Raw genomic sequence first — 18,275 nt, 5'->3', positions numbered from 1 at the left:
AGTGGATTATCAATTATTTTTTCAGCTTTTATTATTTGAGATTTTAAAATTTTTGAGTATTAAATTTGTTTCAGATTTTAATGTAAATTTATTTTATTTTTTATAAATTATTTATATTCTTAGTTTGTTTGTTGATGAAATATGTTTAATGTTTATATAGATAATTATGGTATTGTTGACAAAAAAAGATATTTATGGTATTTTTAAAAAGGAATATTTTATCACCTTGTTTTTTAATTAAAACTATAATTATGATATTTTAAAAATAGGATATTTTCTTACTTTGTTTGTTTAATTTAAAACGATAATTATGGTATTTATAAAAAAAAAAATATTTTCTTACTTAGTTTGTTTGATTGAAAACGTTAAATAAAATAGAAAAAATGGAGGGAATATTCATTACTGATTTAGTATCAATGATTCCTATATACGTCTACGTATAGATAAGGTAAGAAATGCCATTTTAATAAGACTGAGATCTATACAATTAAAGACTCCTAATCCATTGTTTCTATGATTTGGACACTAAACCAAATCCTCAAAAACGCAAAGGCAGAGGAAGAGGAAGAGAGAGAGAGCAGTTTGTGCATAATTTCATTCATTTATTTACACATCAAAAGCAACGAAAGCTTCAAACTTTCCTTTCTCCCTTTCTCTTTCAAGACTGCAAATTTGAGGAATCAGTTCCCTGGAATCGAGGTTCCCTCTCCTCTCCACTTAAACCCTCACCACAAAATCGACCCTTTCTCTATCTCTTCTGTCTCTCTGTGTTCCAAAGTCTCAAGCTTTGTTCTTCTGGGTACATTCTGTTTACTCTTTTAAATCGATCTTGGTATCGCTTTACCTTGGACTGATCATGCTTATTGAGTTTTGTGGGTACAGAGTAAAGGTGTTAGGGTTGGCTAGTGATAAGAGTAAAGGAGTAAACTTTTTGCTCGTTATAAAATCTTTGTTATGGGTTTACTAGGCCCTTTGATTAAATGCTCAGACATGTTTCGGTTGTTCTCTAAAGATAGTAATAGCAGCAGCAGCAGCAGCTATTCATGCTTTCTTATTCAATAATCAGTTTTGTCTGTTTCTTAGCTATTCTCCAACTTAGTTTGTTGTGGGTTACTGCAAGGGGGTAATACGTAAGCACATTTGGTCAAACATTGTCTTGCTAGTTGCTGCCTGGAATGTGTTCTTTAAGATGTTAGCTAATATGTGGGTATCTTGGTGTAGGTGCAAGGCGCTAGAGAACTTGTTGCTTACTTCTGCTGCATAAGGAGGATAAGTAAGATTTGTTGGTTTGGGATCTCGACTTAAAGGGAGGGAAGGAAGGTGATGGATATCGTCAGAGGTTGGCTCAATAAGTTAAAGTCTAAAGGGAAAGACAAGTTCTCTAAAAAGAAGGAAACTACTACAAGTAATAATGTAAACGAGGGATCCAGAACAGCTGGAGGTGAAGAAGCTGTATCAAATGTTACAAAGCAGAAGGCTGCCGCTGCGAAACAATTTATCGAAAATCATTACAAGAAACAAGTGCAAAGTCAGCAGCAAAGACAGGAGAGGTATTGTCTCATTACATAGCTTTCTAAGTAGTCTTTCAGAGTAATGCTATCTTTATTTGATAATTGGGGTTTGGTGCAGACGTAATATGCTGGAGAATAAGTTAGCTGCTGCAGAAGTATCAGAGGAAGAGCAAAAGAATATGCTTAAGGATTTAGAGAAGAAGGAAACTGAATACATGCGACGTCAGAGACATAAAATGGGAACTGATGACTTCGAGCCATTGACTATGATAGGGAAGGGCGCTTTTGGAGAGGTTAGGATATGCAGGGAGAAGGGAACAGGCCATGTCTATGCTATGAAGAAGCTCAAGAAATCTGAGATGCTTCGTAGAGGCCAGGTAACGTATTGTCTTCGTTTTTTCTGTCAATGGAAAGCTCAAGAAATCTGATTTGCTTCTTTTTTTTTTTGGTTGCAGGTGGAACATGTGAAAGCAGAGAGGAATCTACTTGCGGAGGTTGACAGCAATTGCATAGTGAAGCTGTATTGTTCATTCCAAGACGAAGAGTATCTGTATCTTATCATGGAGTATCTACCCGGTGGAGATATGATGACGTTGCTTATGAGGAAAGACACACTTACTGAAGATGAGGCGAGGTTTTATGTTGGGGAGACTGTCTTAGCTATCGAGTCCATTCATAAGCACAACTATATCCACAGGTCTAGTCAAGTTAAACAAACTTGTATACAGCTCTTGTGTGCCTATTTCCTTTTTGATGTTCTAAGTGTTTATTTGCTTACAGAGATATAAAGCCTGATAATCTGCTACTGGACAGAAGCGGGCACATGAAACTATCAGATTTTGGATTATGCAAGCCATTAGACTGTAGTATTCTCGAGGAAAAGGATTTCACGTTTGCGCAGAACGTTAGTGGGGCTTTACAAAGCGATGGTCGCCCTGTGGCATCTAGACGCAGCCGCTCCCAAATGGAACAGCTTCAAAACTGGCAGAGAAACAGAAGGATGCTTGTGAGTTTTATGTTTATGCAAATCGTTCATTAGTCTGTTTATCTTATGGAAGATTCTCTCTCTGATGATATAGAAGTTTACTAAATAAAAGGTTATATATCAATTGCAGGCGTATTCAACAGTTGGAACACCTGATTATATTGCTCCAGAAGTTTTGCTGAAGAAGGGGTATGGAATGGAATGTGATTGGTAAGGGAAGCCAACTGTTTGCTCATGTTCTGTTTTTCAATTTGGTTTGTTTAGTATAAGATAATAAGTTATATGTGATGAAATGATCCCCTTTAGGTGGTCTCTTGGTGCCATAATGTATGAAATGCTTGTGGGGTTTCCACCCTTTTATTCAGATGATCCAATGACAACTTGTAGGAAGGTAAGCACATTCCTCCCTTCTTATTGAATTATATGACTCTTCTCAAATATTTCATATCTGATTGTCTCTTGCTCTTTCTTTTCTAATGCAGATAGTGAATTGGAGAAATTATTTGAAATTTCCGGAAGAGGTTAGATTATCACCAGAAGCTAAGGATCTTATCTGTAGACTCTTATGTAACGTAGAGCAAAGGCTTGGAACAAAAGGGGCAGATGAGATTAAGGTTTGCTGTGTGATCTAAACAACCTTTAAGATTTGAACCTCTCTTTTCTAAAGGTCTATTGATAGATGCGTAATAAACTCTTTTTCTTTCTTTATAGGATCATCCTTGGTTCGTAGGTGTGGAATGGGGAAAGTTATATCAAATGAAGGCTGCTTTTATTCCCAAAGTCAATGACGAGTTGGACACCCAGAACTTTGAAAAGTTTGATGAGGTAAACTAATAACAGAAAGATGGTTGTTTAAGTATACACCAACATGATGCTGTTGATATTCATCTTTTTAACTCCTTTGTGTAAACAGACCGACAAGCAAGTTTCAAAGGTGACAAGATCAGGTCCATGGAGAAAGGTACCCAACTTCATGTCTCACTTTATATGAACTAAGAAGTCATGCATATTGTTATTAGCATTCTTAACATGAGACTGTCTTTGTTTTTTGTTTGCTTCTCTCCAGATGCTCTCATCTAAAGACATAAACTTTGTGGGTTATACATACAAGAACGTTGAAATCGTAGAGGAAGATCAGTTATCAGGGATAGGTAAATTTCACTTTACATAACTGACTCGACTTGTAATCTAAAAAACGTTTGCTGTTGTTGTAACTTGCAGCTGAGCTGAAGAAGAAGAGCACAAAGCCAAAGCGGCCATCAATCAAATCTCTCTTTGGTAAATTCATTTGTCTGAAGATTTACCTAATTTTATTAATATAATAATTAAGCTCTAACTAGATTTGTTTAAAAAAAACATTTGATAGAGGATGAATCAGCAAGCAGCAACACAAGTCACCAAGGAAGCTTCTTGAACCTCTTGCCACAAGTTCCAGAGAAAGAAGGCAAATCCAGCTCATCTGGGTGACAACATGTGGCACAAAGCCTAAACCAAAACTTGTAGAGAGAGAGAGATACACAATTCATTTTAATTTAACAGGTTTGAGTTGGGTGAATTCAGGGTTCGAGAAAGTACAGTTTTCCCTCGTGACCCCTTTGATCATTTGTGTGGAGATAGAGAGAAAGGTTTTAAGTATTATTGTTCAAACAGTTTCCGCAGAGGTTTGACATTTGTTTGGGTTTAGATTTTGATATCTTATTGTTCAAAAGGTGTTTCTATTTGAAGTGAAACCCCAAGTAAATGTTATCATTATGTTTTTTCATGTGTAAATTCATCAAAAGATGACAACAAGTATATGACCGTTCAAGCCATTCATCAAACAAGCAAATGTCACACCACTCTACTTCTCCCCAAACTTCACCAGTTTTCGGCCTTTTAAGCATAATCTCAGCACACCAAATCATCTTAGTACTTATTCTGGTCCCACATGGCAGCCATCTTGCCACCATAATCAGCCAATGTAACAGAGAGGCCACCATCAAAATTAGGTAGTTTTCCTTCAAACATCTCTCCACATGTTTACCTCGGTGTCGTACCATCTGAAGGTACAGTCGTTAACAGAGTACAACACATTCTCTATCACGCAATAACAATCTTCGAACCAAAAGGAAGTCATCTTTGTGCTGCTGGTCAGATCATCCCACTTACCTTTCTTGGAGTTGTAACACACCACCTTATAGTTGTTAGTCGCCACGTGGAACTTTCCGTCAAGACATGCGCTTCTCATGTTGTTGTCTCGCTGATGGGCGGCACATGATTATCCCAAACAACTTGTGGTTTTAGAGTGTATGTAGCTTGACACGCAAGCTTGAACCCTCGCGCCACGTGTGAGACCGACAGTCAAGAATCGAAACGCTAGAAGATGAGGAAGATCCGATGTTGTAGATATCAGAACCAACCGCTACAATACCCTAGGACATCGGCATCGCATAAGGAGCATGGAGAGTTGAGGCTGGAGCTAAAACGTACCCATTTGATTTTTGGGCTTGCGGCAGAGGGTGAACCAACTACATTTAGTAGCCGACTGAAAGCAAACATAGAGACAACTCTCGGTGCAGGCCAAGAGTGATCGCGTCTTGTATAGCTCCGGTGAGGCAAGGAGAGAAGCAAAACTCTTGGAGACAAGGGAGAGAGTTGGATGGTACACTCTTGAGACGCGTGCAAAGCAGCTCATTAACAAATCATCGGGAAGTGAAGGGAGGAGCTCCTGCTTCGTCCCCTTCTCATTTTCCTGGGAAGCCATTGACGGTATCGAGATCTTTAGGTTAAAAAGATTTTTGAACTTCCAAAATATTTTTATAACTAAAAGTCTAAAACTGTTCCGGTTTAGTTTGATATGACAAAAGTTGTGGAAGCCCATTATTGTTGTAATGGAATTGTAATTTGTTCATGGAATTAATTTGGTCTAGGGACATTCTTCAAAGCCTAGTCAATTTCTCAAGGCTTCACCGTGTGGATAAATTAGGTTTCGGTTCAAGTTCAATCGGATTTTGATTATTTGGAAAAAAATTATTCCATTCAAATATTTTTATAAATTTAAAATTTGGTTCGGATTATGTTTAAATTTCCTCGAGTTCAGTTCAGATATAGTAAACATCGCAAACAGTTGACCCCGTTTTATCTTTGGGTTTCAGTTACCCAAATATTTATTTGTGATTCGAAAGTACACAATTTAAATTGTAAGCTTGACAAGTTTAAATAATTTACACTAACAAAAATTTGATGACGTATTTCATAAATGGTATAAAAGAGGAGAAAAACATAAACAAATTAAAATTATCAATTAACAACTCTATAAATGTAAGAAACATTATTTAAACTTTAAAAATAAAACTTATTGTTTAAACTTCAGAATCAAACTTATTCATAAACTGAACTTCAAATGCAATTTCCAAAACATAAAACATCAATATTTGACCAAATACAAAACTAAGTATTTAAGTTAATTATTCTTGTAATAGCTATTGTTTAGGTACTCAGTAGTATTTAAGAGTATTTTGTATATTTATTCGGGATTGATCTTGAGTTTGGTATGAATTTTGAATTTCTGAGTGTTTCGGATGTCTATTTGGATTCAAATTCGGTTGATGTAAAACTCGTACTCTAAAATATCGTAAAACAAGATTCATTTGATATTACGATATAGCCTTTGATTTTTCTAGAGAAGTGAAAGTAGTAGTAAAGCATTTACCCGGAAAATTCTAAATCAAACACCTATGAAATCACCAAATTTTAGACATTGGTCAGGGAACGAATCAGAACTGTTAGTTTCCAGGATGAATAACTTTGTTTAATTTAAAAGTCTCAATCGGGTCACAAACCCATAATCCCTGTTCAAACTAAAAAATAAATTGGATTATGAACTCATAATTAAATAAACCCTAAAATCAAGTTTAATTTAAAAAGAAATCGTCAATGATGATCAGTTCACAAGGTATAGGTAGATTTCATTTACAAAATAATTATATTTGTTCTGCTGTAGTCTCTAGTGGGGAATGGTAGGATTGTTTGAATTTTTTATGGGCCAAAGCCCATTCTAAAGCCCATTCAGTCTCCGAAGACATTAATTCGCCGGCGTCGATAAATATCTCAAGCAAGAAGCGACGGCGCATAAATCGAATCTGAAAGGGCAAAGATGCAGGTATGCTTTCGAAACCGTAGCTTTTCTTTTTTTCTCCAAAATTGAAACTGTGGATATCAGCTAAGAGAAAAAACCCTATTCGATTCGCTAATTAACACTGGCTTAGTTCAATTTCTTCGAAATTAATCAGAAGCGTAGAATAAATTAGGTATCTTTAGGCATCAGATAGTGACGAGAATCTCAAATTTTTAATTGTTTTTGTTTGGTGCAGGCAAGTGATAGGTTTAACATCAATTCTCAGCTTGAGCATCTTCAAGCTAAGTATGTTGGTACTGGCCATGCTGATTTGAGCAGATTGTGAGTTTTCTTTTTGGTTTCTGTAAATAATTTGATTTTCGTCAGGCTTGTTGACTAATTGGAACTTATCTGATTATTAAATGGTGTTGTTGACTAGTGAGTGGGCTGTGAACATTCAGCGTGACAGTTATGCTTCCTACATTGGTCACTACCCCATGCTTGCTTACTTTGCTATCGCTGAGAACGAGTCCATTGGACGTGAACGCTACAACTTTATGCAGGTCCTTCACCTTCCCTCTTTCTCTCTAGACTTATCTTTGCTTCTGTTAACAATCAAATGTGTCAATGTGTTTGTTTGTTTTGTTTTGGTCTCTTTTGTCTGCACTAACTGATGGAACAACGTTTCATGTTTGGATTATGATTATCGGTTTAGCTAATGAGACACTTGTTTCAATTGATTATAAAATGTGTAGTTGTCGTCTGGGTCTTGCATGCAAGACTGTGTTTTCTCCATTATGTCTCTGCTTCATTCTCTTCTCTTCTCTTTTCTTCTACTGTCCTGTGTCATTTATTTGATTTTATAGCTTTTACTTAAAGTTGTAGATAGCTTTGCTGACCAATAGAAATTGGTCCATGACTTACATTGTGTTGAGAGAGTATTAGTTTAGCATATAACCCTTTCACTAATTAATTCTCTTTCGATTTTGCAGAAAATGCTTCTACCTTGTGGCCTTCCTCCAGAAAGAGAAGACGACTAAAGAGAGAGACTTGCAAGTGTTGTGTCGCAATTCGAATCAGATACAAAAGACAATTTATCTTTCTACTCTCTCTCTCCATGCAGTGTTGTATTGGTCATAAAACCCTATCTGAGCTCTTGATTGTGTAAACAAAATTGTTTTTGATTTAATGAAAAACTTACTATGCTCTTATATGATCCATCTACCTATAATTATTCAATCTCACATTACAAAAGAATAAAAATAACTTTGAGAAGTTAAGCTAACAACTTGAATAGAACGGAACTATAAAGGAACAGTCTTTGCACTTGAAAACGTTCACTCAATTCACAAAGAAGAATGAGTTCATCATCATCATCAAAAGCCCTGATCAAAACCCTGATCAATAACCCAACACGCATCAAATCCAAACACCAAGCCAAGCAGCTCCACGCCCAGTTCCTCCGAACCCAATCACTCTCCCACACATCAGCCTCCGTCGTCATCTCCATCTACACCAACCTCAAACTCCTACACGAAGCCCTGCTTCTCTTCCGCACCCTCGAGTCTCCTCCCGTCCTCGCATGGAAGTCAGTCATCAGATGCTTCACCGACCAGTCCCTCTTCTCTCGCGCATTGTCTTCCTTCGTCGATATGCGAGCTTCCGGGAGATGCCCAGATCACAATGTCTTCCCTTCGGTCTTGAAATCGTGTACGATGATGTCGGATTTGAGGTTGGGTGAGTCTGTTCATGGGTATGTTGTTAGGCTTGGGTTGGGTTGTGATTTGTATACTTGCAATGCGCTTATGAATATGTATGCTAAGCTTCAAGGGATGGGTTCCAAGATTAGTGCAGGTAAGGTGTTCGATGAAATGCCTCAGAGAATATTAGATGGTGAAACTATGAGTAATGCTCTGCCTTCAGGGATAGATAGTGTGAGGAAAGTTTTTGAATTGATGCCTAGAAAGGATGTGGTTTCTTGGAACACGATCATTGCAGGGTATGCACAGAGTGGAATGTATGAAGATGCTTTGAGGATGGTTAGGGAGATGGCAAATGAGGATATAAAGCCTGATGCTTTCACTTTGTCTAGTGTTCTTCCGATTTTTTCAGAGTATGTAGATGTTAAAAGGGGAAAAGAGATTCATGGGTATGTGATTAGGAAAGGGATTGATGCTGATGTGTATATTGGGAGTAGCTTGGTTGATATGTATGCTAAAAGTGCTCGGATTGAAGATTCGGAGAGAGTGTTTTCTCACTTGTTGAGACGTGATAGTATCTCGTATAACTCGCTTGTTGCCGGGTATGTACAGAACGGTAGATATAACGAGGCTTTGAAGTTGTTCAGGCAAATGGTGACCGCAAAGGTTAGGCCGGGACCTGTGGCTTTCTCGAGCGTGTTGCCTGCTTGTGCTCACTTATCCACCTTGCACCTTGGGAAACAACTTCACGGGTATGTGTTGAGAGGTGGCTATAGCGATAACATATTCATAGATAGCGCGCTTGTGGATATGTACTCCAAATGTGGGAGTATTAAGGCTGCTAGGAAGATTTTTGACAGGATGAATGTACATGACGAAGTTTCATGGACGGCTATTATTATGGGGCATGCGTTACATGGTCATGGGCATGAAGCAGTTTCCTTGTTCGAGGAAATGAAACTGCAAGGAGTGAAACCAAATCATGTGGCGTTTGTTGCTGTGCTAACTGCTTGTAGTCACGTTGGGTTGGTAGATGAGGCGTGGGGATATTTCAACAGCATGACTGAGGTATACGGTTTGAACCATGAGTTGGAACATTACGCAGCTGTAGCTGATCTTCTTGGCCGTGCGGGGAAGCTGGAAGAAGCGTATGATTTCATTTCAAACATGCGTGTTGAGCCTACGGGTAGCGTCTGGTCTACGTTACTGTCTTCTTGCAGCGTTCACAAGAATCTTGAGCTAGCGGAGAAGGTGGCGGAGAAGATATTCGCTGTTGATTCTGAAAACATGGGAGCTTGTGTGCTGATGTGCAACATGTATGCATCTAACGGGAGATGGAAAGAGATGGCGAAACTGAGGTTGAGAATGAAGAAGCTAGGAATGAGGAAAAAGCCAGCTTGTAGTTGGATCGAGTTCAAAGACAAGACTCATGGTTTTGTCTCAGGGGATAGATCGCATTCGAGTATGGAGAGAATCAATGAGTTTCTTGAAGCTGTAATGGAACAGATGGAGAAAGAAGGGTATGTTGCAGACACAAGCGGAGTGCTTCACGACGTGGATGAGGAGCATAAGAGGGAGCTTTTGTTTGGACACAGCGAGAGATTAGCTGTTGCGTTTGGTATCATCAACACAGAGCCTGGCACGACGATAAGGGTCACTAAGAACATAAGGATATGCAGGGATTGTCATGTTGCTATCAAGTTTATTTCGAAGATCACAGAGAGAGAAATTATCGTGAGGGATAATAGCAGATTCCATCATTTCAACCGTGGAAGCTGTTCTTGTGGAGACTATTGGTGAGAGAGTAAGTGTATCGTGTTTGTTCGGAGTTAGAATGATAAGCGATAAAAAGCTTCCATTACAGTGATTGTAGTGTTGAGAGTTAAAGAAATGTGAAAAGATATTCTATGTATTTTAAAATCAACATATGTTTTGCTTCGATATACGTAATTATTTACAGTGAAAATAAGAACCTAGCAGGAACTGCTCAATATGCTAGTGTCAAATACATACATTGGGATCGGTGAGAACATGTTCCATGTCACACCTAAGAATGGCTTTCGTTGCATATTCAACAATGTTGGAATATAAACATTAATATTTTAATTTATAATAAAGATAATCCGGTCAACATTTGGTTAAATATTATTTGATTATATGGTTCATCCTTAAGATGTTTGAGTTTAGATATGGTGCATCCATCCTCAATATGTAAAGCCAGAGGTTTTTCGTTGCAGCTTTTGTTGCTGTGCTTTGCAACAATACGTAACGTAAGTTCATAGAGCTTTTGTTTCAACTCTAAACGAAGATTGACACAGAGTTTCTCTTTCTCCTTATTGCAGTATCAACAATAACTTTACCAAAAGTATTCGCTTACCTCAGTTAACCTACTGGGTCTGCTCCAGCCCAAGCTGCAATGTTGTTGGTATAATTGTATTGTTACCATTGTACAGCTTCAACATTCAAAGAGAAGTGGAGACACCCCATAACATATGCCAATGCTGTCACAGTATTCTCGAATTTGGTGAATGTTGCTGGAACACAAACCCATTAAAAATGAAAATCCAATAATTTTTTAAAATGTAAACTTTCTGTGATTTATATAATCAAGAATACAAATAAGGTCAAGAATGAGAAGAACACAAGAAGAAGAGAATCTTTGAAAAATCATTTGTTATGTTATGTTCGCTTTTCTTTCCTCTCCTCATAGACTCTTTTTGGGTTTTTAACATCTATAAGCTCAACTGTCTTAGACCTCAACATGGAGAAAATTTATAAGGTTCTATTTTCGTTTTTACCTCAAGTGAAACTGAAGTTGTTTCAGTACCACTTAACAGGAATTGCCTAAAAAGATAGTGTCTACTTTCTTCTCTGCCTGAAATCATCAAACATGCACTATAAGCAAACACACTAGGACTACAAAAGTAGTTTTTCTTGATCTTGATTCAGTGTCAAATTCAGAAGTTTATCAACTTTAAGAATAATATCTTTCTCAGAATTGTTGATAGCTTGCAACTCAGGTCCCACAATAAACCGGATAACCTAAAGAAATCATAAAGGACTCTCAACACGCATAAAGAAAAACATCAAATCAAATGATCAAAATAGAAGAAGAGAGCATTGCAAAACTGTTAATATCTATGTCTGGATTCATCTGCCACAGAACGATACCTCCACTCGCAGCCTTGGACGGGTTCCGGTCTAAAGCTCAGAAGTGATCATCTTGAGCTTCCCCATAGCATAAGCATTTTTTGATAGTTTTGAAGCTTCAGTCCACCGAAAGCAGCAGTGTACTGTTGAAGTATATACTGCACAGACGATGTCTCCTGAAAGAACGTTAAACAGACGTCACTTTCCAACAACAAAAATTGAAAAAGGTGTAATCTTTGTAGAGAGTGAGAGAGAGACTAATGATTGGTGTGCTTTTGATACTAAAGGCGAGGCAAAGGATCAGAGGAGGAGACATGAACAGGAGCAAGTGGAGCTCCCCTAACTCCGAGAAGAAGCTTGTCTCCTGGTGATAATCAGCATCACCGATGCCACTGTTTAGAGTAGTAAGTATCAGTGAGAAAATATGAATCGCGTTAGCAAAGTAAATCGATAGTGTACCTGAAATTCCCGAGTTACAGTTAATAAGAATTTCAATTCAACTTAGATAAAATTATTACATAATGTTATTACAACGAAACCTCCTATGCAATACTGGAATCAATAGACTAAAAATCAAGAGCTTGGCGAAAAGGTTCTTTGAGAGTGAGGAGAGTCATGCTATTTATTTTGTTGTGAGGAACAACTTACCATGTATCTTTGTTGGAAAGTTGCAAGAGCTTTATGCCTTTTCGTGCCTGAAAGATTAAAATGGATATCAATTTAGGACACTCATGATAATGATCATCCCAAACAAAGGAAAAACAAAATTTTAGACCTAAGAGACGTCCATTAACCAGAGGAAGAGTAATGGGTAAGAAAGAGAAGATAGAGCTCACCACCAATATTTTTGGATTAACTCACGCTGTTCTTGGTAACATATTTCTCAACCGCAGTCCTTGCAGAATCTACTTCGTCATCACCAGATACCTGAGATATATAGTCTCTAATCCAATAGGGACGAAGCTCCGACCTTGTTACCACCGTTCATTCTCTCCTCTCTTGCTATCTATTACTCTCAGACACTCCCTTGCCTCTCAGGTACAATCTAAAAACGATAGTTTAACATGAGCAATCAGAAACAATCGTCTGCAATATATCAATAAGCAAGACTTTATCACCATTCATACAGGAAAACTAAAACTTTTCAACAAATAGATTGAGATCATGAGTTTCTTAGCAGTTGTGGTACTTAAAAACAGTGTAGATTTACACACACAAACAAAAAAAAAAGGAAAGAAAGACATGATGGTGGTGTAAATGAGAGCTTGAAGAACCTCAATCAAAGCAGTGTCCACATGTTTCCAGAAGAATGATAACCATCCTGACATGGAAAAAATCTTCGGGCGGATTCAATACCTCTTGCTAATATCATAAAAGTATATACAACAGTCAATCAGTAAAAAAGAAGCAAGACTGAATATTACAACAGTCAGTGAGGAATGTATAGAAGAAACTAAGCACTAGAAGAGACACTAATGATGTAATTTTTCAAATGCCAAACCACAAATACAGGAGGCCTTTAGAACTTGCCAAAGGGTTGAACTCTGAAATAGTCCGAGGCTCACTTACCTCTTAAGTACCATGACCATACGAAAGAGTTAAGTAAAGCGTCTCGAATATCACAGACGAATCTACGTGCTCGTAGTTGTACACCTCCCCTAAGAATCTCAAATGGGTCAGACGCTTCTGTTATAATGCCCCATATTCATTCAACTCAAGCCCAATCCTTATCTCCTCCAGTACCTCCAAGTGAAAACAAAGTATCACGTTACATACAAAAACAGACATGATACTAAGCCGCAGACAATATGCAATACCTTTAAAGAAAATGTGACATGAATAAGCCCAGGAAAAGCTACAGATAAATTTAAGCGAAGCATGTACACATATCATTCACGAGCCGACATAACCAAGCAACAAAGGACACTAAGAGTCATATTTTATAATACGACAGCAACTCCGTACACTCTTCTGATTTGATACAGCATGGAACCCAAACCTATAGGCATGGTCATCCAAACCATTTTCAACAGAACGCTTATTTCAGGTTTTACTGACGCGTCGAAGTTCATATAAGAAACAGCATCATTAGAAATGGTACATTTGATCTGTTAACTTCAACATCATATAAGGTTCCTCAAAGAAAAGGCTTGATCAATTTTTTTATACATTTCCAGAGATACATACTGAGCAAGGGTTATCTTCCTCTGGATATTGAATTTGACTTGCAGGTTAGTTCTTAAAACATTTGGTTTATTCAGTTTTCACTTGGGTTCCGCATATCTGTAACAAATTAATTAATGTGTCAACTTCTGTCTCAACGCAGGATCTATTTGCCAATTTGAGACCCAATATGACCCGTTACACGACTATTGATGAGGTCAATGCAGCTTATACTTCAGCTGGAAGAGCGTTGACCTGCTTCTGCTGCAGACAAAGGCAACGTGGAAAAGAAAGCGTCCAGGCATGTTCTCTTTCTTCTTCTGCACGGCTCAGATTTATAGAAGCTCAAGATCTTGTTCACGGGAAGCAAAACAATCTCTTGAAGCTTGATGAGATTGAGAAAGCTGATAGGACACGTCTCGATTACTTGTTTGGCGTGATTACATAGTAATTCTCATACTATTCATCAAATTTCAATGAAACTCTATCCAGTGTGTGAAACCCTAAACCCTGACTTATTGAACAAGAAATGAAAAAAACAAAAAAAACTAAACAGAAAGACAGTAAACTTCCAAATTCCTATGATATTATATTGATTCAGTTACTTAATCTCCACCAATGAAGATGTATTGTTCTCGGCCTTATCAATGAGTTATTGAGATACATCTATAAACTCTACATTTTTTCACAAAACATAAAACCTATAATAGCAGTCAAAATGTTCTCCTGTTATGATGATCACCTTAGTGAAACTAAGTGCTTCACAACTGTCTCCCTCTCTTCCCTTTGTCTCGTGCTCTGCATTCTGTGAAGCTCTGATGTCACAAGTTTCTCCACCATCTCAATAGAATTGAGTAGCATTTTCTGGGGTGTTATGAACCCTGCTCCTTCTTCCTCCCTCGTTGCAATCTCCTTGTTGATGTAGTCACGCACCCACTTACGGAGGCTAGCAGTTGACGCTGGGCCACTACGCTTCAATCCCACAACATGAGCAAACTGTGCTCTTCTGCTGATGCCGATGCTACTGGAGTTTGGAGAAGACCAAGTTGTTGTTGGTGAGTTGTTGAAGTCTCAACTGCCTGAAATTGAAATTGATCTGGAGTCAATTGTGGAGTGAAATTGAAATCGAAAGAAAAAAGAAGAGAACGAGTTTTTTTTTGTGCAACGGAAAACGAGTTTTTGTTTTGTGCAAAGGAAAACTAGTTTTCAAATTTCAAAATGTCACCCCCTATTCCTCGTCCCTTTCTCACGATAACTTGAGAACCACTTGGGGTTTAGACTACGTGATGTTTAAATAAAAATAAATGATGTGTTGTTGTTGGTGACTTGTTGAAGTCTCAACTGCCTGAAATTGAAATTGATCTGGACTCAATTGTAGAGTGAAATTGAAATCGAAAGAGAAAAGAGGAGAACGAGTTTTCTTTTTTTTTTGTTTGTGCAACTGAAAACGAGTTTTTGTTTTGTGCAACGGAAAAGTAGTTTTCAAATTTCAAAATGCCGCCCCCGATACCTCGTCTCTTTCTCACGATAACTTGAGAAACACTTGGGATTTAGACTACGTGATGTTTAAATAAAAATAAATGTTGTGTTGTTGTTGGTGAGTTGTTGAAGTCTCAACTGCCTGAAATTGAAATTGATCTGGAGTCAATTGTGGAGTGAAATTGAAATCGAAAGAGATTGGAGGAGAACGAGTTTTTTTTTGTGCAACGGAAAACGAGTTTTTGTTTTGTGAAACGGAAAAGTAGTTTTCAAATTTCAAAATGCCGCCCCTGATTCCTCGTCTCTTTCTCACGATAACTTGAGAAACACTTGGGGTTTAGAGTACGTGATGTTTAAATAAAAATAAATAATGTGTTGTTGTTGGTGAGTTGTTGAAGTCTCAACTGCCTGAAATTAAAATTCATCTGGAGTCAATTGTGGAGTGAAATTGAAATCGAAAGAGAAAAAAGGAGAATGAGTTTTTTTTTTTGCAACGGAAAATGAGTTTTTGTTTTGTGCAACGGAAAAGTAGTTTTCAAATTTCAAAATGCCGCCCCCGATTCCTCGTCTCTTTCTCACAATAACTTGAGCAACACTTGGGGTTTAGACTACGCGATGTTTAAATAAAAATAAATGCTCTGTTGTTGGTGAGTTGTTGAAGTCTCAACTGCCTGAAATTGAAATTGATTTGGAGTCAATTGTGGAGTGAAATCTCGTTCTTTTTTTGTGCAACGGAAAACGAGTTTTTGTTTTATGGAACGGAAAAGTAGTTTTCAAATTTCAAAATGCCGCCCCCGATTCCTCGTCTCTTTCTCACGATCACTTGAGAAACACTTGGGGTTTAGACTACGTGATGTTTAAATAAAAATAAATGATGTGTTGTTGTTGGTGAGTTGTTGAAGTCTCAACTACCTGAACTTGAAACTGATTTGGAGTCAATTGTGGAGTGACATTGAAATCGAAAGAGAAAAGAGGAGAACGAGTTTTTTTTTGTGCAACGGAAAACGAGTTTTTGTTTTGTGCAACGGAAAAGTAGCTTTCAAATTTCAAAATGCCGCCCCCGATTCCTCGTCTCTTTCTCACGATCACTTGAGAAACACTTGGGGTTTAGACCCCGTGATGGTTAAAGAAAAATAAATGTTGTGTTGTTGTTGGTGAGTTGTTGAAGTCTCAACTGCCTGAAATTGAAATTGATCTGAAGTCAATTGTGGAGTGAAATTGAAATCGAAAGAGAAAAGAGGAGAACGAGTTTTTTTTTTGTGCAACGGAAAACGAGTTTTTGTTTTGTGCAACGAAAAAGTAGTTTTCAAATTTCAAAATGCCGCCCCCGATTCCTCGTCTCTTTCTCACGATAACTTGAGAAACACTTGGGGTTTAGACTACGTGATGTTTAAATAAAAATAAATGATGTGTTGTTGTTGGTGAGTTGGTTAAGTCTCAACTGCCTGAAATTGAAATTGATCTGGAGTCAATTGTGGAGTGAAATTGAAATCGAAAGAGAAAAGAGGAGAACGAGTTTTTTTTTTGTGCAACGGAAAACGAGTTTTGTTTTGTGCAACGGAAAAGTAGTTTTCAAAGTTCAAAATGATGTCCCCGATTCCTCGTCTCTTTCTCACGATAACTTGAGAAACACTTGGGGTTTAGACTACGTGATATTTAAATAAAAATAAATGTTGTGTTGATGTTGATGAGTTGTTGAAGTCTCAACTGCCTGAAATTGAAATTGATCTGGAATCAATTGTGGAGCGAAATTGAAATCGAAAGAGAAAAGAGGAGAGAACGAGTGTTTTTTTTTGTGCAACGGAAAACGAGTTTTTGTTTTGTGCAACGGAAAAGTAGTTTTCAAATTTCAAAATGCCGCCCCCGATTCCTCGTCTCTTTCTCAAGATAACTTGAGAAACACTTGGGGTTTAGACTACGTGATGTTTAAATAAAAATAAATGTTGTGTTGTTGTTGATGAGTTGTTGAAAGTCTCAACTGCGTGAAATTGAAATTGATCTGGAGTCAATTGTGGAGTGAAATTGAAATCTAAAGAGAAAAGAGGAGAACGAGTTTTTTTTTGTACAACGGAAAATGAGTTTTTGTTTTGTGCAATGGAAAAGTAGTTTTCAAATTTCAAAATGCCGCCCCCGATTCCTCGTCTCTTTCTCACGATAACTTGAGAAACACTTGGGGTTTAGACTACGTGATGTTTAAATAAAAATAAATAATGTGTTGTTGTTGATGAGTTGTTGAAGTCTCAACTGCCTGAAATTGAAATTGATATGGAGTCAATTGTGGAGTGAAATTGAAATTGAAAGAGAAAAGAGGAGAACGAGTTTTTTTTTTTTGTTCAACGGAAAACGAGTTTTTGTTTTGTGCAACGGAAAAGTAGTTTTCAAATTACAAAATGACGCCCCCGATTCCTCGTCTCTTTCTCACGATAACTTGAGAAACACTTGGGGTTTAGACTACGTGATGTTTAAATAAAAATAAATGTTGTGTTGTTGTTGGTGAGTTGTTGAAGTCTCAACTGCCTGAAATTGAAATTGATCTGGAGTCAATTGTGGAGTGAAATTGAAATCGAAAGAGAAAAGAGGAGAACGAGTTTTTTTTTGTGCAACGGAAAACGAGTTTTTGTTTTGTGCAACGGAAAAGTAGTTTTCAAATTTCAAAATGCCGCCCCCGATTCCTCATCTCTTTCTCACGATAACTTGAAAAACTTGAGAAACAACACTTGGGGTTTAGACTACGTGATGTTTAAATAAATGTTGTGTTATTGTTATTAAGAAATCCTGTAGTTTACTAAATTCTCAAAACACATCGTTTTAACGGCATAACTAAACAGAGGGGTTTTTACTTTAAGAAAAGTGTGACCTTAGGGGTTTATACATTGAATTAATAATTGAAGGGTTTTTACATTAATGAGGGGTTTAGCATAAAAAATCCTAACATTTTTAAAATAATAAAATAAGTTATTTTTCCTACTATGTCTATTTTATATTAATTTTCCATTTTATTTTTTAATACTTCCATTGGTATGATGTTTATGCTCTGTGCCATCTATTGTTATTTTGTCTGGTTTTTAGAACGAATTTACATGGGACATCACCAAATCGATTGGGTTGCTTCTACTTGCATCAAAGGAAGAAATGGAAGTCCACCGGTTCTCTCACAGTTTTTGTATATGACCTCCAAGAGATAGCAGTTA

At 37.3% G+C, this 18,275-nt stretch overlaps 4 protein-coding genes across 8 annotated transcripts; 3 read left to right on the top strand and 1 right to left on the bottom strand.

The window, feature by feature from the left end:
- The first annotated feature begins 445 nt into the window (after positions 1-445).
- On the top strand, positions 446-4,221 carry LOC103828753 (serine/threonine-protein kinase tricorner). Of its 4 annotated transcripts, none has more exons than XM_009104384.3 (13): positions 446-699; positions 1,222-1,550; positions 1,630-1,888; positions 1,967-2,208; positions 2,292-2,517; positions 2,627-2,706; positions 2,803-2,887; positions 2,979-3,110; positions 3,208-3,321; positions 3,410-3,457; positions 3,563-3,647; positions 3,718-3,774; positions 3,863-4,221. In XM_009104384.3, exons 2-13 carry the CDS (start codon positions 1,324-1,326, stop codon positions 3,961-3,963), a joined length of 1,656 nt encoding a protein of 551 aa, XP_009102632.1. In that variant the 5' UTR covers positions 446-699; positions 1,222-1,323; the 3' UTR covers positions 3,964-4,221. The 4 variants fall into 4 exon arrangements, with proteins under 4 accessions (XP_009102632.1, XP_033130885.1, XP_033130884.1 ...); XM_033274993.1 differs by having other exon boundaries at positions 493-832; XM_009104383.3 differs by having other exon boundaries at positions 494-799.
- Positions 3,938-6,242, bottom strand: LOC108868988. Its single transcript, XM_033275950.1, has 3 exons — positions 4,956-6,242; positions 4,797-4,851; positions 3,938-4,535 (listed from the first exon to the last, which is right to left on the bottom strand). Exons 1-3 carry the CDS (start codon positions 5,354-5,356, stop codon positions 4,212-4,214), a joined length of 780 nt encoding a protein of 259 aa, XP_033131841.1. The 5' UTR covers positions 5,357-6,242; the 3' UTR covers positions 3,938-4,211.
- A 261-nt stretch (positions 6,243-6,503) lies between these two features.
- LOC103828752 (uncharacterized protein At4g14342) lies at positions 6,504-7,803 on the top strand. The gene is made up of 4 exons (XM_009104382.2): positions 6,504-6,637; positions 6,849-6,934; positions 7,032-7,155; positions 7,585-7,803. Exons 1-4 carry the CDS (start codon positions 6,632-6,634, stop codon positions 7,630-7,632), a joined length of 264 nt encoding a protein of 87 aa, XP_009102630.1. The 5' UTR covers positions 6,504-6,631; the 3' UTR covers positions 7,633-7,803.
- Positions 7,804-7,897: 94 nt separating this feature from the next.
- Positions 7,898-10,235, top strand: LOC103828751 (putative pentatricopeptide repeat-containing protein At3g23330). Of its 2 annotated transcripts, XM_018653360.1 has the most exons (2): positions 8,175-8,324; positions 8,437-10,235. In XM_018653360.1, the coding sequence occupies exons 1-2, from the start codon at positions 8,175-8,177 to the stop codon at positions 10,090-10,092; spliced, it is 1,806 nt and encodes a 601-aa protein (XP_018508876.1). In that variant the 3' UTR covers positions 10,093-10,235. The 2 variants fall into 2 exon arrangements, with proteins under 2 accessions (XP_009102629.1, XP_018508876.1); XM_009104381.3 differs by having other exon boundaries at positions 7,898-10,235.
- The last annotated feature ends 8,040 nt before the right edge of the window (positions 10,236-18,275 follow it).

The sequence above is a fragment of the Brassica rapa genome, chromosome A07, assembly GCF_000309985.2.
Source record: "Brassica rapa cultivar Chiifu-401-42 chromosome A07, CAAS_Brap_v3.01, whole genome shotgun sequence".
Lineage (NCBI taxonomy): Eukaryota > Viridiplantae > Streptophyta > Magnoliopsida > Brassicales > Brassicaceae > Brassica > Brassica rapa.
Note: the sequence above shows the minus strand (reverse complement) of the source record. Positions and strands in the feature narration are given on the sequence as shown.

What these genes read in the sequence shown, in the direction of transcription:
- LOC108868988 (XM_033275950.1), bottom strand. Translation starts at nt 5,356, where the DNA reads ATGGGCTTCCACAACTTTTGTCATATCAAACTAAACCGGAACAGTTTT. An exon ending in AATCAAATGGGTACGTTTTA is followed by an intron (nt 4,852 to 4,955) that starts GCTCCAGCCTCA and finishes CTCATCTTCTAG; the next exon opens with CGTTTCGATTCTTGACTGTC. An exon ending in GCGAGGGTTCAAGCTTGCGT is followed by an intron (nt 4,536 to 4,796) that starts GTCAAGCTACAT and finishes CTGTACCTTCAG; the next exon opens with ATGGTACGACACCGAGGTAA.
- LOC103828752 (XM_009104382.2), top strand. An exon ending in CATGCTGATTTGAGCAGATT is followed by an intron (nt 6,935 to 7,031) that starts GTGAGTTTTCTT and finishes GTTGTTGACTAG; the next exon opens with TGAGTGGGCTGTGAACATTC. An exon ending in AACGCTACAACTTTATGCAG is followed by an intron (nt 7,156 to 7,584) that starts GTCCTTCACCTT and finishes TCGATTTTGCAG; the next exon opens with AAAATGCTTCTACCTTGTGG.
- LOC103828751 (XM_009104381.3), top strand. Translation starts at nt 7,951, where the DNA reads ATGAGTTCATCATCATCATCAAAAGCCCTGATCAAAACCCTGATCAAT.
- LOC103828753 (XM_009104384.3), top strand. Translation starts at nt 1,324, where the DNA reads ATGGATATCGTCAGAGGTTGGCTCAATAAGTTAAAGTCTAAAGGGAAA. An exon ending in CAATGACAACTTGTAGGAAG is followed by an intron (nt 2,888 to 2,978) that starts GTAAGCACATTC and finishes TTTCTAATGCAG; the next exon opens with ATAGTGAATTGGAGAAATTA. An exon ending in ACTTTGAAAAGTTTGATGAG is followed by an intron (nt 3,322 to 3,409) that starts GTAAACTAATAA and finishes TTGTGTAAACAG; the next exon opens with ACCGACAAGCAAGTTTCAAA.